A 20,046-nucleotide genomic window follows, 5' to 3' on the forward strand; every position below is an offset into this window, starting at 1 on the left:
GTTTCAATGTAAAATGTCAACGAGTTGTTATTGCCGGACTACATTTCCCAGAGTTCTGTTGAGAAAGCTCTCTGTTGCGTTCATGGCTGCAGGAATTTAATGACGTCATACATGGTGGAAGACTTCAGTCGAGTTGTTTTCTAAAGCTCTAATTTTACATTTTGTATCCATGCCACTGTATTTGCCAAAATGTGTTTTATTTTTAGACCAATTTGTATTGACATCGTTTCCAGCTATTATCTCCGGAACTGTGAAGTTGGTGTGTGACTGGTGTGTTTTAGCAACAAATCTGGGATTTTGAAATTGTATTCGTTGTTTACATGTATGATTTCATCGTCAACCAGATTTTCCCGATTATGAAACAGAGCCATGAATGCGTCATGACCTTTCACCCGGGGCGACTGTCATGCGTTGAATTTCTGTGGATCTGCGACCCGCCGTCGAAACGCCGAGAACGTGAAGCCCCGTAGCTGCGGGCGGCTGAAAGCGCCGACATGGAGGCGTTTCTGTCAAACGGCAGCCGAGCTGTGAAGGTAAACACATCCTCACATACAAACACCAGCGCGCCCTCATCGTGACAGCTGCTGGTTGGTTGTTAGCTTTTGTTAGCTCAGCATGCTAACGGTTAGGACGTCTCTTATCTAGGGGGTTAACGGTCAGCGCCACTCAGACCATACACACTTCCGGTCATGTTTACGTCCCTGTCCTTCAAAACAAGAGCATGGCTTCCAAAATAAAAGATCTCAACAGGGTCTCCCTGATGCCCTAGCATGAGAACCATGGTCCATTGAAGCTGACCCGGGCCTCGGTCCAGAACCCTCTGCTGTGACTCGTGATTATCTTGTTGATCTTTGGTGATTTCTGCAGGCAGGTTTGGATCAGACGGGAAAGCAGGTGCATGTGGTCCAGGGCAACGAGGCGTGTGACGTGGACTCCATGGTGTCGGCTCTGGTCTTTGCCTATTTCCTTCATAAGGTCCAGCTCTGATCAGTCAAGTCCTTGACCCGGTCATGTGTGTCAGAACCGTCTTTCTTTCGTCCAGACCATCGGTGGAGAGACTCTTTACATCCCGCTGCTGAACATCCGCCAGTCGGACCTGGCCCTGCGCTCCGACAGCCTCTTTCTGCTCCGCCAGACGGGGCTTTCTCCGGACTTGCTGGTTTTCCGGGACCAGCTGGACCTGCATGCAATCCAGAAAGCCGGACGTCTGCGCATGACGCTAGTGGACCACAACATACTGCCTGAGTGAGTCAAACTTACAGTTGGTTTTTTAATATTTTGGCTCATCAAATCATGTCTGTTGCAGTACTGACAAAGACCTGGAGGAGGCGGTGGTGGAGGTGATGGACCACCACCAACTGGAGAGGGAACCCTCCCCTTCCTGCCGCATCACCGTGGAGACGGTGGGCTCCTGCTGCACTCTGGTGTCTGAGAGATTCCTTCAGATGGCTCCGGACGTTCTGGACCAACAGTTGGCTCAGCTGCTCCACGGTACTGCTGTGACCCAGAGTGTCCGCGATGGTGCTTCTGACACATACAGTGTTTGTGTTCTAGCCACTGTGCTGCTGGACTGCATCAACATGGCACCAGCTGCTGGAAAGGTCACACCTAAAGACAGCCAGGTCGTGGCTGCGCTGGAGACGCGGTTTCCTGCGCTGCCTCAGAGGGGCGCTCTTTTCCAAGCCCTGCAGAACGCCAAGTTCGACGTGTCAGGTGAGGAGGACGTCTTGTGACGGTCAGCTGACGCGTGACGTCGGCTAACAATAGGGCGTGTGTGCCATGTGTGCAGGTCTGGACACACAGCAGATGCTAATGAAGGACTTGAAGCTCGTGTCTGCAGGTCTTAGTGTTGGTGTCTCTGCCCTCTACCTCCCTATGGAGGTCAGTGCAGGATTTCAGGCACAGCCCACAGAGGCCGATTCTGAGTAATCCTGATCCGCGTGTGTGATTTCAGGACTTCCTGCGGCGGTCCGATGTGGAGGACAGGCTTGCTGCCTTCTGTCGTCAGCTCGGTTTGGACCTGCTGGTTCTGATGTCCATCTCCTTCAGTGATACCCAAGAGCCAATTAGAGAGCTTGCTGTGTTCAGCCACAGCGCCACCTGCAGGGACCAGGTACTACTGTTGCCATGGTAATCAACTAGCTTGAATGTTGCATCATTAAACCAAAAAAATTCCCACAGCTGAGTCAGCACCTGGAGCAGAGCCAGTACCCTGACCTGGACCTAAGTCCACTCAGCAGCCCACACCCTCACATCACAGCTTACCACCAAGGTGATACACACAAATCACATGCACACACACTCCCTCTCACAGCAGGTGTGACAACTTGCAGGTAACTCTGTGGCGTCTCGTAAGAAAGTTCTTCCCCTCGTCAAAAACTTCCTTGACAACGAGGAGGAGGACGGCGGCGGCGGTGGTGGCCGGCGTGGAGGCTGTGACGAGTACACCCGGGTCCCCCCTACTCCCATGAACAGCTTGGTGGACGGGTGTCCTCTGGACGGGGGGCTGCCGGGCATCAGTGCTCAAGACCTGCAGGAGAAGTTCAGCAAGATGGCCAACGCACCTGACCTTTGACCCGACAATGATGATAAGAAGGTGCAGAGCCCCACACTTCCTGAGGAAACACCAACACTTGTTGTCCTGTCATGTGACACATTGGTGGTTCAACCAAAAGTTTGACCAGCATCAGCTAAAGTCATGTACTGACCCTTAACCCCACAGATGACTGAAACCCTGCATATAAGATTTCTGCCCCCCTTTGGTGATATGCAGATACTACACACACAAACACCTGGGGAGAGCGGGCCTGTGTTGGAGCAGAACCAAAGCCTTGACTAATGCAGTTGAGTTGTGGGTAGCAGGACAATCATGTTTTTACTCATTAAACTCTGAAAACGAGTCAATTTGATATTTTGTTCACATGTTCTCACCTCAAGTCCCAACAACAGACACAAGTGAGAATCATCCAACAACAGACACAAGTGACAATCATCCGACAACAGACACAAGTGACAACCATCCAACAACAGACACAAGTGACAATCAACCGACAATGGACACAAGTGACAATCAACCAACAACAGACACAAGTGACAATCATCCAACAACAGACACAAGTGACAACCATCCAACAACAGACACAAGTGACAATCATCCAACAACAGACACAAGTGACAATTATCCAACAACAGACACGTGACAACCATCCAACAACAGACACAAGTGACAATCATCCAACAACAGACACAAGTGACAGTCATCCGACAACAGACACAAGTGAGAATCATCCAACAACAGACACAAGTGAGAATCATCCAACAACAGACACAAGTGACAATCATCCGACAACAGACACAAGTGACAACCATCCAACAACAGACACAAGTGACAATCAACCGACAATGGACACAAGTGACAATCAACCAACAACAGACACAAGTGACAATCATCCAACAACAGACACAAGTGACAACCATCCAACAACAGACACAAGTGACAATCATCCAACAACAGACACAAGTGACAATTATCCAACAACAGACACGCGACAACCATCCAACAACAGACACAAGTGAGAATGATCCAACAACAGACACAAGTGACAACCATCCAACAACAGACGCAAGTGACAATCATCCAACAACAGACGCAAGTGACAGTCATCCGACAACAGACACAAGTGACAGTCATCCGACAACAGACACAAGTAAAATCATCCAACAACAGACACGAGTGACAATCATCCAACAACAGACACAAGTGACAATCATCCAACAACAGACACAAGTGACAACCATCCAACAAAAGACACAAGTGACAATCATCCAACAACAGACACAAGTGACAGTCATCCGACAACAGACACAAGTGACAATCATCCAACAACAGACACAAGTGACAATCATCCAACAACAGACACAAGTGAGAATGATCCAACAACAGACAAGTGAGAATCATCCAACAACAGACACAAGTGAGAATCATCCAACAACAGACACAAGTGAGAATCATCCAACAACAGACACAAGTGAGAATCATCCAACAACAGACACAAGTGAGAATCATCCAACAACAGACACAAGTGAGAATCATCCAACAACAGACACAAGTGAGAATGATCCAACAACAGACACAAGTGACAATCATCCGACAACAGACACAAGTGACAACCATCCAACAACAGACACAAGTGACAATCAACCGACAATGGACACAAGTGACAATCAACCAACAACAGACACAAGTGACAATCATCCAACAACAGACACAAGTGACAACCATCCAACAACAGACACAAGTGACAATTATCCAACAACAGACACGTGACAACCATCCAACAACAGACACAAGTGAGAATGATCCAACAACAGACACAAGTGACAATCATCCAACAACAGACACAAGTGACAACCATCCAACAACAGACGCAAGTGACAATCATCCAACAACAGACGCAAGTGACAGTCATCCGACAACAGACACAAGTGACAGTCATCCGACAACAGACACAAGTAAAATCATCCAACAACAGACACGAGTGACAATCATCCAACAACAGACACAAGTGACAATCATCCAACAACAGACACAAGTGACAACCATCCAACAAAAGACACAAGTGACAATCATCCAACAACAGACACAAGTGACAGTCATCCGACAACAGACACAAGTGACAATCATCCAACAACAGACACAAGTGACAATCATCCAACAACAGACACAAGTGAGAATGATCCAACAACAGACAAGTGAGAATCATCCAACAACAGACACAAGTGAGAATCATCCAACAACAGACACAAGTGAGAATCATCCAACAACAGACACAAGTGAGAATCATCCAACAACAGACACAAGTGAGAATCATCCAACAACAGACACAAGTGAGAATGATCCAACAACAGACACAAGTGAGAATGATCCAACAACAGACACAAGTGACAATCATCCAACAACAGACACAAGTGACAACCATCCAACAACAGACGCAAGTGACAATCATCCAACAACAGACGCAAGTGACAGTCATCCGACAACAGACACAAGTGACAGTCATCCGACAACAGACACAAGTAAAATCATCCAACAACAGACACGAGTGACAATCATCCAACAACAGACACAAGTGACAATCATCCAACAACAGACACAAGTGACAACCATCCAACAAAAGACACAAGTGACAATCATCCAACAACAGACACAAGTGACAGTCATCCGACAACAGACACAAGTGACAATCATCCAACAACAGACACAAGTGACAATCATCCAACAACAGACACAAGTGAGAATGATCCAACAACAGACAAGTGAGAATCATCCAACAACAGACACAAGTGAGAATCATCCAACAACAGACACAAGTGAGAATCATCCAACAACAGACACAAGTGAGAATCATCCAACAACAGACACAAGTGAGAATCATCCAACAACAGACACAAGTGAGAATGATCCAACAACAGACACAAGTGACAATCATCCGACAACAGACACAAGTGACAACCATCCAACAACAGACACAAGTGACAATCAACCGACAATGGACACAAGTGACAATCAACCAACAACAGACACAAGTGACAATCATCCAACAACAGACACAAGTGACAACCATCCAACAACAGACACAAGTGACAATTATCCAACAACAGACACGTGACAACCATCCAACAACAGACACAAGTGAGAATGATCCAACAACAGACACAAGTGACAATCATCCAACAACAGACACAAGTGACAACCATCCAACAACAGACGCAAGTGACAATCATCCAACAACAGACGCAAGTGACAGTCATCCGACAACAGACACAAGTGACAGTCATCCGACAACAGACACAAGTAAAATCATCCAACAACAGACACGAGTGACAATCATCCAACAACAGACACAAGTGACAATCATCCAACAACAGACACAAGTGACAACCATCCAACAAAAGACACAAGTGACAATCATCCAACAACAGACACAAGTGACAGTCATCCGACAACAGACACAAGTGACAATCATCCAACAACAGACACAAGTGACAATCATCCAACAACAGACACAAGTGAGAATGATCCAACAACAGACAAGTGAGAATCATCCAACAACAGACACAAGTGAGAATCATCCAACAACAGACACAAGTGAGAATCATCCAACAACAGACACAAGTGAGAATCATCCAACAACAGACACAAGTGAGAATCATCCAACAACAGACACAAGTGAGAATCATCCAACAACAGACACAAGTGAGAATGATCCAACAACAGACACAAGTGAGAATGATCCAACAACAGACACAAGTGACAATCATCCAACAACAGACACAAGTGACAACCATCCAACAACAGACGCAAGTGACAATCATCCAACAACAGATGCAAGTGACAGTCATCCGACAACAGACACAAGTGACAGTCATCCGACAACAGACACAAGTAAAATCATCCAACAACAGACACGAGTGACAATCATCCAACAACAGACACAAGTGACAATCATCCAACAACAGACACAAGTGACAACCATCCAACAAAAGACACAAGTGACAATCATCCAACAACAGACACAAGTGACAGTCATCCGACAACAGACACAAGTAAAATTATCCAACAACAGACACAAGTGACAGTCATCCGACAACAGACACAAGTGACAATCATCCAACAACAGACACAAGTGACAATCATCCAACAACAGACACAAGTGAGAATGATCCAACAACAGACAAGTGAGAATCATCCAACAACAGACACAAGTGAGAATCATCCAACAACAGACACAAGTGAGAATCATCCAACAACAGACACAAGTGAGAATCATCCAACAACAGACACAAGTGAGAATCATCCAACAACAGACACAAGTGAGAATCATCCAACAACAGACACAAGTGAGAATGATCCAACAACAGACACAAGTGAGAATGATCCAACAACAGACACAAGTGACAATCATCCAACAACAGACACAAGTGACAACCATCCAACAACAGACGCAAGTGACAATCATCCAACAACAGATGCAAGTGACAGTCATCCGACAACAGACACAAGTGACAGTCATCCGACAACAGACACAAGTAAAATCATCCAACAACAGACACGAGTGACAATCATCCAACAACAGACACAAGTGACAATCATCCAACAACAGACACAAGTGACAACCATCCAACAAAAGACACAAGTGACAATCATCCAACAACAGACACAAGTGACAGTCATCCGACAACAGACACAAGTAAAATTATCCGACAACAGACATGAGTGACAATCATCCGACAACAGACACGAGTGACAATCATCCGACAACAGAAACGAGTGACAATCATCCGACAACAGACACGAGTGACAATCATCCAACAACAGACACGAGTGACAACCATCCAACAACAGACACAAGTGACAGTCATCCAACAACAGACACAAGTGACAATCATCCAACAACAGACACAAGTGACAATCATCCAACAACATACACAAGTGACAATCATCCAACAACAGACACAAGTGACAACCATCCAACAACAGACACATATGACAATCATCCAACAACAGACACAAGTGACAGTCATCCGACAACAGACACAAGTGACAGTCATCCGACAACACACACAAGTGACAGTCATCCGACAACACACACAAGTGACAATCATCCAACAACAGACACGAGTGACAATCATCCGACAACAGACACGAGTGAAAATCATCCGACAACAGACACGAGTGACGATCATCCGACAACAGAAACGAGTGACAATCATCCGACAACAGACACGAGTGACAATCATCCGACAACAGACACGAGTGACAATCAACCGACAACGGATACAAGTGACAATCAACCAACAACAGATGCAAGTAAAATAATTCAACAACAGACACAAGTGACAATCATCCAACGACGAACACAAGTGTCAATCATCCAACGACGGACACAAGTGACAATCATCCGACGACAGACACAAGTGTCAATCATCCAACGACAGACACAAGTGTCAATCATCCAACGACAGACACAAGTGTCAATCATCCAACGACAGACACAAGTGACAATCATCCGACGACGGACACAAGTCACAATCATCCGACAACAGACACAAATAAAATTATCCAACGACAGACACGAGTGACAACCATCCGACACAGACACAAGTAAAATCATTCAACAACAGACACAAGTAACAACCATCCAACGACAGACACGAGTGACAATCCTCCAACGACAGACACGAGTGACAATCCTCCAACGACAGACACAAGTGACAATCATCCGACAACAGACACAAGTCACAACCATCCGACAACAGACACAAGTAAAATTATCCAACGACAGACACGAGTGACAACCATCCGACAACAGACACGAGTAAAATCATTCAACAACAGACGCAAGTAACAACCATCCAACGACAGACACGAGTGACAATCATCCAACGACAGACACAAGTGACAATCATCCGACGACGGACACAAGTCACAATCATCCGACAACAGACACAAATAAAATTATCCAACGACAGACACGAGTGACAACCATCCGACACAGACACAAGTAAAATCATTCAACAACAGACACAAGTAACAACCATCCAACGACAGACACGAGTGACAATCCTCCAACGACAGACACATGTGACAATCATCCAACAACAGACACGAGTGACTCCTCCAACGACAGACACAAGTGACAATCATCCAACGATAGACACAAGTGACAATCCTCCAACGACAGACACATGTGACAATCATCCAACAACAGACACGAGTGACAATCCTCCAACGACAGACACAAGTGACAATCATCCGACAACAGACACAAGTCACAACCATCCGACAACAGACACAAGTAAAATTATCCAACGACAGACACGAGTGACAACCATCCGACAACAGACACGAGTAAAATCATTTAACAACAGACGCAAGTAACAACCATCCAACGACAGACACGAGTGACAATCATCCAACGACAGACACAAGTGACAATCATCCGACGACGGACACAAGTCACAATCATCCGACAACAGACACAAATAAAATTATCCAACGACAGACACGAGTGACAACCATCCGACACAGACACAAGTAAAATCATTCAACAACAGACACAAGTAACAACCATCCAACGACAGACACGAGTGACAATCCTCCAACGACAGACACAAGTGACAATCCTCCAACGACAGACACATGTGACAATCATCCAACAACAGACACGAGTGACAATCCTCCAACGACAGACACAAGTGACAATCATCCGACAACAGACACAAGTCACAACCATCCGACAACAGACACAAGTAAAATTATCCAACGACAGACACGAGTGACAACCATCCGACAACAGACACGAGTAAAATCATTCAACAACAGACGCAAGTAACAACCATCCAACGACAGACACGAGTGACAATCATCCAACGACAGACACAAGTGACAATCATCCGACAACAGAAACGAGTGACAATCATCCGACAACAGACACGAGTGACAATCATCCAACAACAGACACGAGTGACAACCATCCAACAACAGACACAAGTGACAGTCATCCAACAACAGACACAAGTGACAATCATCCAACAACAGACACAAGTGACAATCATCCAACAACATACACAAGTGACAATCATCCAACAACAGACACAAGTGACAACCATCCAACAACAGACACATATGACAATCATCCAACAACAGACACAAGTGACAGTCATCCGACAACAGACACAAGTGACAGTCATCCGACAACACACACAAGTGACAGTCATCCGACAACACACACAAGTGTTAATCATCCAACAACAGACACGAGTGACAATCATCCGACAACAGACACGAGTGAAAATCATCCGACAACAGACACGAGTGACGATCATCCGACAACAGAAACGAGTGACAATCATCCGACAACAGACACGAGTGACAATCATCCGACAACAGACACGAGTGACAATCAACCGACAACGGACACAAGTGACAATCAACCAACAACAGATGCAAGTAAAATAATTCAACAACAGACACAAGTGACAATCATCCAACGACGAACACAAGTGTCAATCATCCAACGACGGACACAAGTGACAATCATCCGACGACAGACACAAGTGTCAATCATCCAACGACAGACACAAGTGTCAATCATCCAACGACAGACACAAGTGTCAATCATCCAACGACAGACACAAGTGACAATCATCCGACGACGGACACAAGTCACAATCATCCGACAACAGACACAAATAAAATTATCCAACGACAGACACGAGTGACAACCATCCGACACAGACACAAGTAAAATCATTCAACAACAGACACAAGTAACAACCATCCAACGACAGACACGAGTGACAATCCTCCAACGACAGACACGAGTGACAATCCTCCAACGACAGACACAAGTGACAATCATCCGACAACAGACACAAGTCACAACCATCCGACAACAGACACAAGTAAAATTATCCAACGACAGACACGAGTGACAACCATCCGACAACAGACACGAGTAAAATCATTCAACAACAGACGCAAGTAACAACCATCCAACGACAGACACGAGTGACAATCATCCAACGACAGACACAAGTGACAATCATCCGACGACGGACACAAGTCACAATCATCCGACAACAGACACAAATAAAATTATCCAACGACAGACACGAGTGACAACCATCCGACACAGACACAAGTAAAATCATTCAACAACAGACACAAGTAACAACCATCCAACGACAGACACGAGTGACAATCCTCCAACGACAGACACATGTGACAATCATCCAACAACAGACACGAGTGACAATCCTCCAACGACAGACACAAGTGACAATCATCCAACGATAGACACAAGTGACAATCCTCCAACGACAAACACATGTGACAATCATCCAACAACAGACACGAGTGACAATCCTCCAACGACAGACACAAGTGACAATCATCCGACAACAGACACAAGTCACAACCATCCGACAACAGACACAAGTAAAATTATCCAACGACAGACACGAGTGACAACCATCCGACAACAGACACGAGTAAAATCATTCAACAACAGACGCAAGTAACAACCATCCAACGACAGACACGAGTGACAATCATCCAACGACAGACACAAGTGACAATCATCCGACGACGGACACAAGTCACAATCATCCGACAACAGACACAAATAAAATTATCCAACGACAGACACGAGTGACAACCATCCGACACAGACACAAGTAAAATCATTCAACAACAGACACAAGTAACAACCATCCAACGACAGACACGAGTGACAATCCTCCAACGACAGACACAAGTGACAATCCTCCAACGACAGACACATGTGACAATCATCCAACAACAGACACGAGTGACAATCCTCCAACGACAGACACAAGTGACAATCATCCGACAACAGACACAAGTCACAACCATCCGACAACAGACACAAGTAAAATTATCCAACGACAGACACGAGTGACAACCATCCGACGCAGACACGAGTAAAATCATTCAACAACAGACGCAAGTAACAACCATCCAACGACAGACACGAGTGACAATCATCCAACGACAGACACAAGTGACAATCATCCAACAAAAGACAAGTAAAATCATCCAACAACAGACACAAGTGACAATCATCCAACAAGAGACACAAGTGACAGTCATCTGACAACAGACACAAGTAAAATCATCCTACAACAGACACAAGTGACTATCATCCGACAACAGACACGAGTGACAATCATCTGACAACAGACACAAGTGAAAATCATCCAACAAGAGACACAAGTGACAATCAACCGACAACAGACACAAGTAAAATCATCCAATAACAGACACGAGTGACAATCATCCAACAACAGACACAAGTGTCAATTATCCGACATGGACTTTTAGACTGAAAGGGACTGTGTATGTGTCCCTTTATTGGTGGGAGTTCTAAAGTGTGCAGCAGGTGAGTGGACCAATCAGGTGCAGCTCTCCTGTGTAATGTGGTCAGACCTGTGTGGCAGCAGTTGAGACAATGAGAAATATCAAGTGACATTAACTCGCACACGCACACAGACATAACCTTCTGAAGCCGGACAGAACCCACCGTGACATCATCGCCCGGTGACATGGACACAACTGACAGGTATGTGTGTTCCTTAAGTAAAGATGTTTCTGACCATCAGGATGTGACGTAATTTAACCTTCTGTCGGTCTCTGAAGCCAGAACCCTCTTGTGTCCCAGACGAGCCTGCTGCACTTGTTTTCTTGAAGTAGTTTCAGGACAGACTTCTTTTGGTCTTTTTTGACGTAAGAAACCAAAGACTGTTCTGAAAGCCTTCTGTTTGTTTGTTGTTGTCACTTCTCGTCATTAGAAGAAACTGGGGTGAATCTTCTAGTCCGGTGTGTCTAACACGACACACCTTGGCCATTCTCACCCCCTCTTTCCCTAGCATCGTTGTCAGTTCGGGTTCCTCCTGGAGTCCAACCCAAGTATGGTCACCCACTGGGTGTGTTGCCAACAGTGGTTTTTCTAGTTTGTCCAGTTCATCCCATCTCCAGCATGATCTCACTTCCTGTTCTGCAGGTCACTGTTGATTACTTCTGTCAGCCGCAATGATAAAGATGAAGAAAATCATGGTCAAAGCAGCGGTTGTGTGTGTGCAGGACGACAGATGACTCCCGGCGGCTGGATATGGAGGATATGGAGCTGAGGGAGGAGTGGCAGGATGACGGCTTCCCAAGGTCTGATATTTCAATCTGTCAATGAATTGAAAAAAAAACATTAATCATGGCATAAACTTATACTTATACTTAAAATATATGTATTTCTTGGCCACTACCTAGTTTTTCGTGGCCACGACTTAGTATTTCGTGGCCAAGACTTAGTATTTCTTGGTCACAACTTTGTATATCGTGGCCAAGACTTAGTATTTCTTGGTCACAACTTTGTATATCGTGGCCATGAATTAGTATTTCTTGGCCATCACCTTGTACTTCGTGGCCACAACTTAATATTTCTTGGTCACAACTTTGTATTTCGGGCCCACGACTTAGTATTTCTTGGTCACAACTTTGTATATCGTGGCCAAGACTTAGTATTTCTTTGCCACAACTTTGTGTATCGTGGTCACAACTTAGTATTTCTTGGTCACAACTTTGTATTTTGTGGCCTCGACTTAGTATTTCTTGGTCAAAACTTTGTATTTCGTGGCCAAGACTTAGTATTTCTTTGCCACAACTTTGTATTTTGTTGCCACAACTTAGTCTTTTGTTGTTTTACCATGTCATGTCTGGGACTACATATATTGGTTCCTAAAAAAAATACATTATTTGTATTAATAATGGCATTGGTTGTCCTTGCTTGTATTGCAGACCTCTGCCAGAGGGCAATGGGAGTCCCACAGCAACCTCTAGTGAAGGTGAGGTTGCATGTCTTCGGATACAACTCAGCGGTTATAACATTATCGTACTCTTCTGTAGCCCCGCCCACCTCTTCGGACATCTCTCCGAGAGACAGTGCCAGAAAGAAGCGTCTGGTGGCTCCGTCACTCAGCCTGTCGTTGAGCCGGCAGGACTCTCACGATCCGAGTACTGATGGCTTCTCGGCCGCGGCATTGTCGGCCACGCCGGAGGAAGGCCTGTCGCTGGACATCAACCTGGAGGCCCTGGAGACGCCGTCAGACAGCGAGACCGAGCAGCTGCCAGACACAATCCACGAGCTGGAGTGGGAGGGTGAGACTGTGACCTCTGACCCCGATCAGAAGCCATTACGTTACAATCTAATACATTTTGAATCTCTGCAGACAACTTCCCTCGTATGACCACCGAGTTAGCAGAGGGCACCGCAGGACCGGCCGAGTACTCAGAAACGGGCCTGGTTGAGTTGGATCAAGTGGACAGCAGGGGGCGCCACTGGAGGAGATTCTGTGTGTCTGGGCTGGAGTACCACGTGGACATGAGTGTTTTGGAGCCGTACCTGCAGGTGCTGTCACATGGAGGTCAGAGGTCACACTGGGGTCACAGGTGACTGGAAGTGTTTCCTCCTGAACTCAGCGTCTCTCCTGATGGCCCACAGGTTACTATGGAGACGAGATGAATGCTATCATCCTGTTCACGTCCTGCTACCTGCCTGAGAACACGGTGGAGGACTACGACTACGTGATGGACAACCTGTTCAGGTACATCATGGGCACCCTGGACCTAATGGTGTCGGAGAACTACCTGCTGGTCTACTTGTGTGCCATGGCGCCACGAAACAAGCTTCCTCCCATCAAGTGGGTGCACAAGTGCTACGCGTCCATCGACCGAAGGTGGGTCACATGACTTGCTCTCGCTGGATGTTTCAATGACGACAAGGATATTGTCTGCAGGTTGAGGAAAGACCTGAAGGGTCTTCTTGTGGTCCACCCAGCCTGGTACATCAGAGCCCTCGTCACCATGGTCAAACCCTTTATTAGGTTCCTAACACACGCTCACACACTCGTATGCATACACACACTAACCTTTGACCTCTGTAGTGAAAAGTTCAGCAGCAAGATTCACTTCGTCCACTCGCTTCAGGAACTTGCTCAGCTTATCCCCATGGAGAGGCTGCAGATCCCCGACGCCATCCGCCAGTGAGAACCTCGAGACCTTCTTCCTCTTCTGCTTCCTCTTCCAGTCTCACTTTCTTTTGTCCCACAGGTTTGATGCGACCAGATGACGGGGGAGTATGGACCTTCAACCTCCTGCCTGCCCAGCCAGGGACCACAGACGTGAGCATTGAGGTGGTTTGGCCCACTTCCGTCAGCAGCTACTGTTCTGTGTCTAAGTAAAAGCCCCTGCAGGGTGACCAAGAGTGGTACCAGAGTCAGTCCGGTACCAGGTTTTAACCAGGACAAAGGTCAGCGGGAGAACGAACTCTGGGAAGTTGTGTTGTTGATAAAACGCTTTTATTTGTACTTATTCATGGTCAAGAAAGTGACCATGCGTCAACAAAACACGACAAGACTACCATGTCCAGTTACTTGAAAACAACATCACCAACAATAACACTTTAAATTAAACTAGTCTTCAAAGACCATTGTTAACTTATATGGTCAAATATAGTGGCAAGAATTTTATCACTGACTACTGTTGTTGCAGCTCTTGGAATGCCACCACCAAACATTCATATCCGTCTGCCTTGCCCTCTCTTTGGCCTGCTCCTCTCTCATGGCTGGATCTTACTCTTCCTCGTCCAAAGTAAACAGCTGTTCTGTAGCTTTCGATTTTTTGTTTTCAAACCAATCACTCCACAAAGTCCCCCTTTTAACCCTGCCAGACAGCACACTCGGCATAATAAACCAACATTTAATTAAGGTTTACTTTAATATAAATCAGCACTGTGCCACTTATTTAATTGTTTGCTTCTGTAATATCACTTCAAAAACAATATATATCAGCAGAGAATAAACAGATGTTTTTATACTGTATCTGATTTTTCAAGTACTTTTTTTCTATTGTGGGTTGTTGTTGTGTGTTAATTCTTTCATTCATTTATTTTCTGTGCCGCTTGTTCTCTAATGGAGGTCGCAGGGGGCTGGAGCCTATATCAGTTTATTCGGACGAGAGGCAGGGGACACCCTGGACAGGGTGCCAGTCTGTCACAGGACACACAATTCGTAAATGATGCAAAGTATCATCCAAACAAAGTATAGCTTGTCTGTTAAAAATGTAAGCGATGTCGCAAACGACTTGAAATGTGTGAATGGTATGGCCAAAGAAGACAGGTTTATCGTCTTAAGAGTTTTTAAAAAAGTATCTGAAGTATAGGTAAGCTCTTGTAAGTGACTGAACAAAACTGTTATAACAATAACCCATCAACATTAATGACAACAACATACCAACATTAATAACAATTACACACAAACATTAACAACTACAACACACCAATGCAAACAACAACACAAGACATTACACACCAATATTAACAGCACTAACGCACCATCATCAAAAACATACCAACATTAATAACAGTTACACACCAACAACAAGAACACACCAACACTAATACTAAATCAACAATAACGCACCAATACTACATCAACATTAACAACAACAACACCGCAACATTAATAACAAAAACACACAAACAACAGTAACATACTAATGGTTACAACAATAACACACCAACAAAAATTACACACTAAGATTAATAGTAATACACCAACATTGACAACAAAAAAATATCATTTACTGTAAATGGGTCTTTTACTCCTGCAGTAAGGGTCTTTCCTCTAGCTGAGGTCAGTCAAGTTTTATTTAGCGATCTGGAAAGTCCAGGACTTCTGGCTCAGCAACATGTGAGCCGCTGACAGTGATAAATGGTGTTTATTCACAATTGTTTCAGTTTCAGTTTCCTTCTAAACTCTGGAACATCAAGATCTTTGTTCCACCTGTCTGGTCCGACGGTGCTGAGTCTGGTTCTGTTTAAGTTTTTGTCGTGAACTTGTTTTGTTCACGAACGTTGGCCGCTGCGTCTTTATCATCGATCAATCTTGGCCACCAGAGGCCGCCTACGAGTCAACGCGTAAATCAGAGCTTTGTTGACAGTCCTCGTGGTTCCCCAAAGTACGTGTTGCTGATGACGTCACGGCACGGCTCCTCTGATTGGTGCGGACCTACTTGCTGACGATATAAATACAAGCCCCGGGCGATCTCAATTCTCAATCAGACTTCGTGTCTGCTCGGCTCCTTTCGTCAACATGCCTCAGGCCGTCAAGCCCGGGCTCTTCCGGCTCGACTTCGAGTCCACCGGTCGGACCTCCTACCGCAGCGGAGACAAGCTCTCCGGGTCGGTCCAACTGGCGGCGGACAAACCGTGCAGGCTGGCCGGACTCACGCTGACCGCTGTCGGACTCGCGCGGGTGGAGCACAGCGGGAGGAGACGCAGGACTCAGGAGGAGGAGTACCTGGAGTACCAGGAGGAGTTGAACCTGGAGGAGCAGCTGGAGACAGGTGCGTGTTTGTTAATGTTGTTTTTGGCTTAAAGTGGAATAGAGTTTAAGTTTTGTAGCAACAATGTGTAAAAAAGTCAAAAAACTTTATCTTAATTAATCTGGTGCGTCTCTAGCATGAAAGTGGGGCCCAAGAGTGGGCACTTCTCAGTGAGGGGGGCTGATGTTCATGGCTGGTGAGTCACTGACTCCTGTCAGATTTATAATTTTAAAGTGAAAGTAGCATCTTATTTCACTATTCATCCATCATCATTCCTCTCGAATGACACACCAACACAAACGTCCTATAAATAACGTTTCTTATTTAGAATTGGATCGAGAACTCTTGTGTCAAATTCTTATAAACAGTAAACGGATGTAAGTACAGAGATGTGAGCAGGAAACGTTTAATTTTGACCTTCAGTAAACATGTCAGTTATTTTAAACTTTAAATGAGGATGCTTGAATCACTTTTTAATAAAGGTTGTCTATCAAAATTACAAGATAATATAGATCGCTGGAAAGCCCCTCTTAGTTTTCCTTTTTTTATCATGATGTTGGTGAGGCACTGCAATTCAATTCAAATTGTATTATCTGTATTACAACTTTTAAATGATTCCCAAAAATGCCACTCACCATAAATGTTAGTTTCTTGAATATGAAGGATGCAGGTTGATCTTCTTCTGAGCAAAAAAGGTCTAATGAGGTGACGACCGGTTCATTTCTTATTTCGATCACATGGAAAATCCTTTATAAAATAAATCTAAATTGTTGTTTTTCTTGGTTTATTTCGAACCGTTTTGACTGATGACATCAAGTTAGGTTGGTTCACAATTTAATTGAAATCAAAATTAACCCAACTCGTTGCCGTCTGTAAAATGGAACAGGTTTGACATTTTAAATGTTGATACTTTGATTTGGCTATGGGTCCAGAAATATAGGAGCCCCTCGGCTGAGCTCATTTTGTCACACTCTCCCTGAAATCTATTTTTAAACCTTGGTCTGACTGTAAACAAAAATGTTTTCTCAGCAATGAAATCAGAAAAGAAACAAAATATTACACCCGTCATTCTGACAGAGGTGGAATGTGTGGATGCAGCAGGCAGGAGTGAAGTGGTCATAATGTTTTGGCTACAATGGTGTTCCCTCTTGTGTCATCAGACTCAGCTGGTGGCTTTCTGCTTCCTCCTGGACGGACCTTCAGCTTCTGGTTCGGTTTCCTTCTGTCGGGGTGAGTCCCTGTTCTATTGCCTTCAGTGATTGACAACTAATGCTGACCTTTGACCCCAGGGGTCTGGTGTCATCCTTCAAGGGCAAGTTTGGCTGCGTGCGCTACTACGTGCAGGCGATGTTGCGGCGGACGTCACAGCCAGACCTGCTCTGTGAACGGGAGTTCGAGGTCGAAGAGCTGCTGGACGTGAACCGACTGGACCTAAAGGTAACGACAGACCCGGGTCCAGACTCGAGTCATGTGCCTAACCTACCCCGCCTCTTCAAGGCTCCGGTCCACGCTTCTGCTCAGAAGAAAGTCACCTGCATGATGGTGCCTGAGGGTGATGTCTCCATCAGCGCCGAGGTCAACAGGAAGGGCTACTGTGCTGGTGAAGTGATCCACATCGACGCCAACTTTCAGAACTCCTGCTCCAGCCTTGTGGTCCCCAAAGCTGCTCTGTATGCCAAACACTCCTTCATGGCAGATGGGCGCACCACGGTGAGAGGGGAGAATGATGGGCCTGTACAGTCCGAGTCCAGGTCTTACTGCTGTAGTCTCTCTTGTCAGACGGTCCTGAAGAAGCTGACGGCGGCCCGAGGAAATGTGGTCTTCTGTGGGACATGTGGTGTGTGGAAGGGAGCTCCCTTGAAGATACCCCAAGTCCAGCCATCGCTGCAGAACTCTAGAATAATCCAGCTGGACTACGTCCTCAAGGTTGGTCCTGTGGTGTGATGAAAAGACTGGCTCTGAGACTCCGCTTTGCTCAGGTCTACCTGAAGATCCCTGGCCGGAAGAAGCTGGTTCTGGAGCTGCCCCTGGTCTTGGGTAACGTTCCCTACAATGGCCAGTCCAGCAGTTATGTAGGCAGCTGCTTCCTGTTGGGTCCTGAGGGATCGAGCACGCCACTGCTGTATGACTACGACGGTGGTGAACTAGATGAGATGCCTAGATGAGATGTCCCCTCTGAAGCCAGCGAGCAAACTAGCCTTAGTGCTGATATATCTCTTCCTCGCTGCTCTTAGATGATGCGCGGTGAGCCCAGACTGGACAGAGAACATCCAACTGTTGAAAAATAAAACTAAAGAACATGGACAAGTTATCCTCGACCAGGCTTCTATAGATAGTGGTGATCGACAAATCTGAGGACCTGCAACGACCGCTAACAAAGATACCTGTATATTAGCAAAATACAGGGTTTAGTCTTTCCACGAGGGAGAGTCATTTTCTCTGCCAGGTCAGCTACACGTGTACCTGGCAACATGTTTGGTTTGGACTGCTCAGCTGCCCCTAGAATCTACACTCCTGCTGGAGAAAAGTGGACATCGTTTCCATTGACATTAACACTCAAGTAAACATGGACAAGCTAGCGGTGAATACTCAACCTGCCCACTTGTTTAACTTCAGCCTTTTATGACTAGTTGTTTTTTTTTTAAGATTCATGATATATTTTACTGTACGATCTTACTGTCAAAGTTTTATTTAATGCGTTCAATATGTTTTACTGTGGCAGGTCCTCAGGGACAGTAGAATTCAATTAATGGTTATGAGAACTACAGTGTGTTAGGTTTCGTTTGTCGCTCCTACATAACAGTATTCAACCAGTGTGTTATTTATCTCTTCTTATGGTGTCTAGTCACATTGGCTGACGTAGAATAAACATGTTTGAGAAACTTGAGTTTCAATGTTGTCTCCTGTCAAATCATGATTTTCTAGAATTCCTTTTTTAAAATAATCGTGATAATGAGGCCACCTCAGAGTACGTGTCCACTAAAGTGCTGGAAGATGATCGAGGCCTAGTTAGTGGTTAAATCAATGATCACCTTTGACAACTCACCACTCTGTCTAAAAGTTGCCAGTTGTATCTGTAAACAGAA

The 20,046-nt window shown here is 45.4% G+C and overlaps 3 protein-coding genes across 3 annotated transcripts; all 3 read left to right on the forward strand.

Annotated features, from left to right (window-relative positions):
* The first annotated feature begins 378 nt into the window (after nt 1-378).
* Nucleotides 379-2,899, forward strand: prune1 (prune exopolyphosphatase 1). The gene is made up of 9 exons (XM_087812705.1): nt 379-533; nt 868-975; nt 1,043-1,245; nt 1,307-1,491; nt 1,555-1,713; nt 1,790-1,881; nt 1,955-2,113; nt 2,182-2,272; nt 2,334-2,899. The coding sequence occupies exons 1-9, from the start codon at nt 495-497 to the stop codon at nt 2,573-2,575; spliced, it is 1,278 nt and encodes a 425-aa protein (XP_087668831.1). The 5' UTR covers nt 379-494; the 3' UTR covers nt 2,576-2,899.
* A 9,138-nt stretch (nt 2,900-12,037) lies between these two features.
* bnipl (BCL2 interacting protein like) lies at nt 12,038-15,456 on the forward strand. Its single transcript, XM_087812553.1, has 9 exons — nt 12,038-12,146; nt 12,668-12,745; nt 13,376-13,422; nt 13,484-13,735; nt 13,807-14,001; nt 14,079-14,313; nt 14,374-14,460; nt 14,521-14,619; nt 14,687-15,456. Exons 1-9 carry the CDS (start codon nt 12,130-12,132, stop codon nt 14,703-14,705), a joined length of 1,029 nt encoding a protein of 342 aa, XP_087668679.1. The 5' UTR covers nt 12,038-12,129; the 3' UTR covers nt 14,706-15,456.
* A 1,256-nt stretch (nt 15,457-16,712) lies between these two features.
* LOC148062196 (thioredoxin-interacting protein-like) lies at nt 16,713-19,847 on the forward strand. Its single transcript, XM_087812741.1, has 6 exons — nt 16,713-16,981; nt 18,121-18,190; nt 18,250-18,397; nt 18,458-18,670; nt 18,740-18,886; nt 18,940-19,847. The coding sequence occupies exons 1-6, from the start codon at nt 16,729-16,731 to the stop codon at nt 19,123-19,125; spliced, it is 1,017 nt and encodes a 338-aa protein (XP_087668867.1). The 5' UTR covers nt 16,713-16,728; the 3' UTR covers nt 19,126-19,847.
* Nucleotides 19,848-20,046: the final 199 nt, after the last annotated feature.

Source organism: Callionymus lyra, chromosome 17 (assembly GCF_982586985.1).
Source record: "Callionymus lyra chromosome 17, fCalLyr1.hap1.1, whole genome shotgun sequence".
Classification (NCBI taxonomy): domain Eukaryota; kingdom Metazoa; phylum Chordata; class Actinopteri; order Syngnathiformes; family Callionymidae; genus Callionymus; species Callionymus lyra.

Excerpts from the sequence above, each read along its gene's own strand:
- bnipl (XM_087812553.1), top strand. Across the intron at positions 12,746-13,375 it reads CAGGATGACGGCTTCCCAAG|ACCTCTGCCAGAGGGCAATG; the intron begins GTCTGATATTTC and ends CTTGTATTGCAG. Across the intron at positions 14,461-14,520 it reads ATGGTCAAACCCTTTATTAG|TGAAAAGTTCAGCAGCAAGA; the intron begins GTTCCTAACACA and ends TGACCTCTGTAG.
- prune1 (XM_087812705.1), top strand. The coding sequence starts at position 495 with ATGGAGGCGTTTCTGTCAAACGGCAGCCGAGCTGTGAAG. Across the intron at positions 976-1,042 it reads TTGCCTATTTCCTTCATAAG|ACCATCGGTGGAGAGACTCT; the intron begins GTCCAGCTCTGA and ends TCTTTCGTCCAG. Across the intron at positions 1,714-1,789 it reads CGCCAAGTTCGACGTGTCAG|GTCTGGACACACAGCAGATG; the intron begins GTGAGGAGGACG and ends CCATGTGTGCAG.
- LOC148062196 (XM_087812741.1), top strand. The coding sequence starts at position 16,729 with ATGCCTCAGGCCGTCAAGCCCGGGCTCTTCCGGCTCGACTTCGAGTCC. Across the intron at positions 18,191-18,249 it reads TTCGGTTTCCTTCTGTCGGG|GGGTCTGGTGTCATCCTTCA; the intron begins GTGAGTCCCTGT and ends CTTTGACCCCAG. Across the intron at positions 18,398-18,457 it reads TGAACCGACTGGACCTAAAG|GCTCCGGTCCACGCTTCTGC; the intron begins GTAACGACAGAC and ends CGCCTCTTCAAG.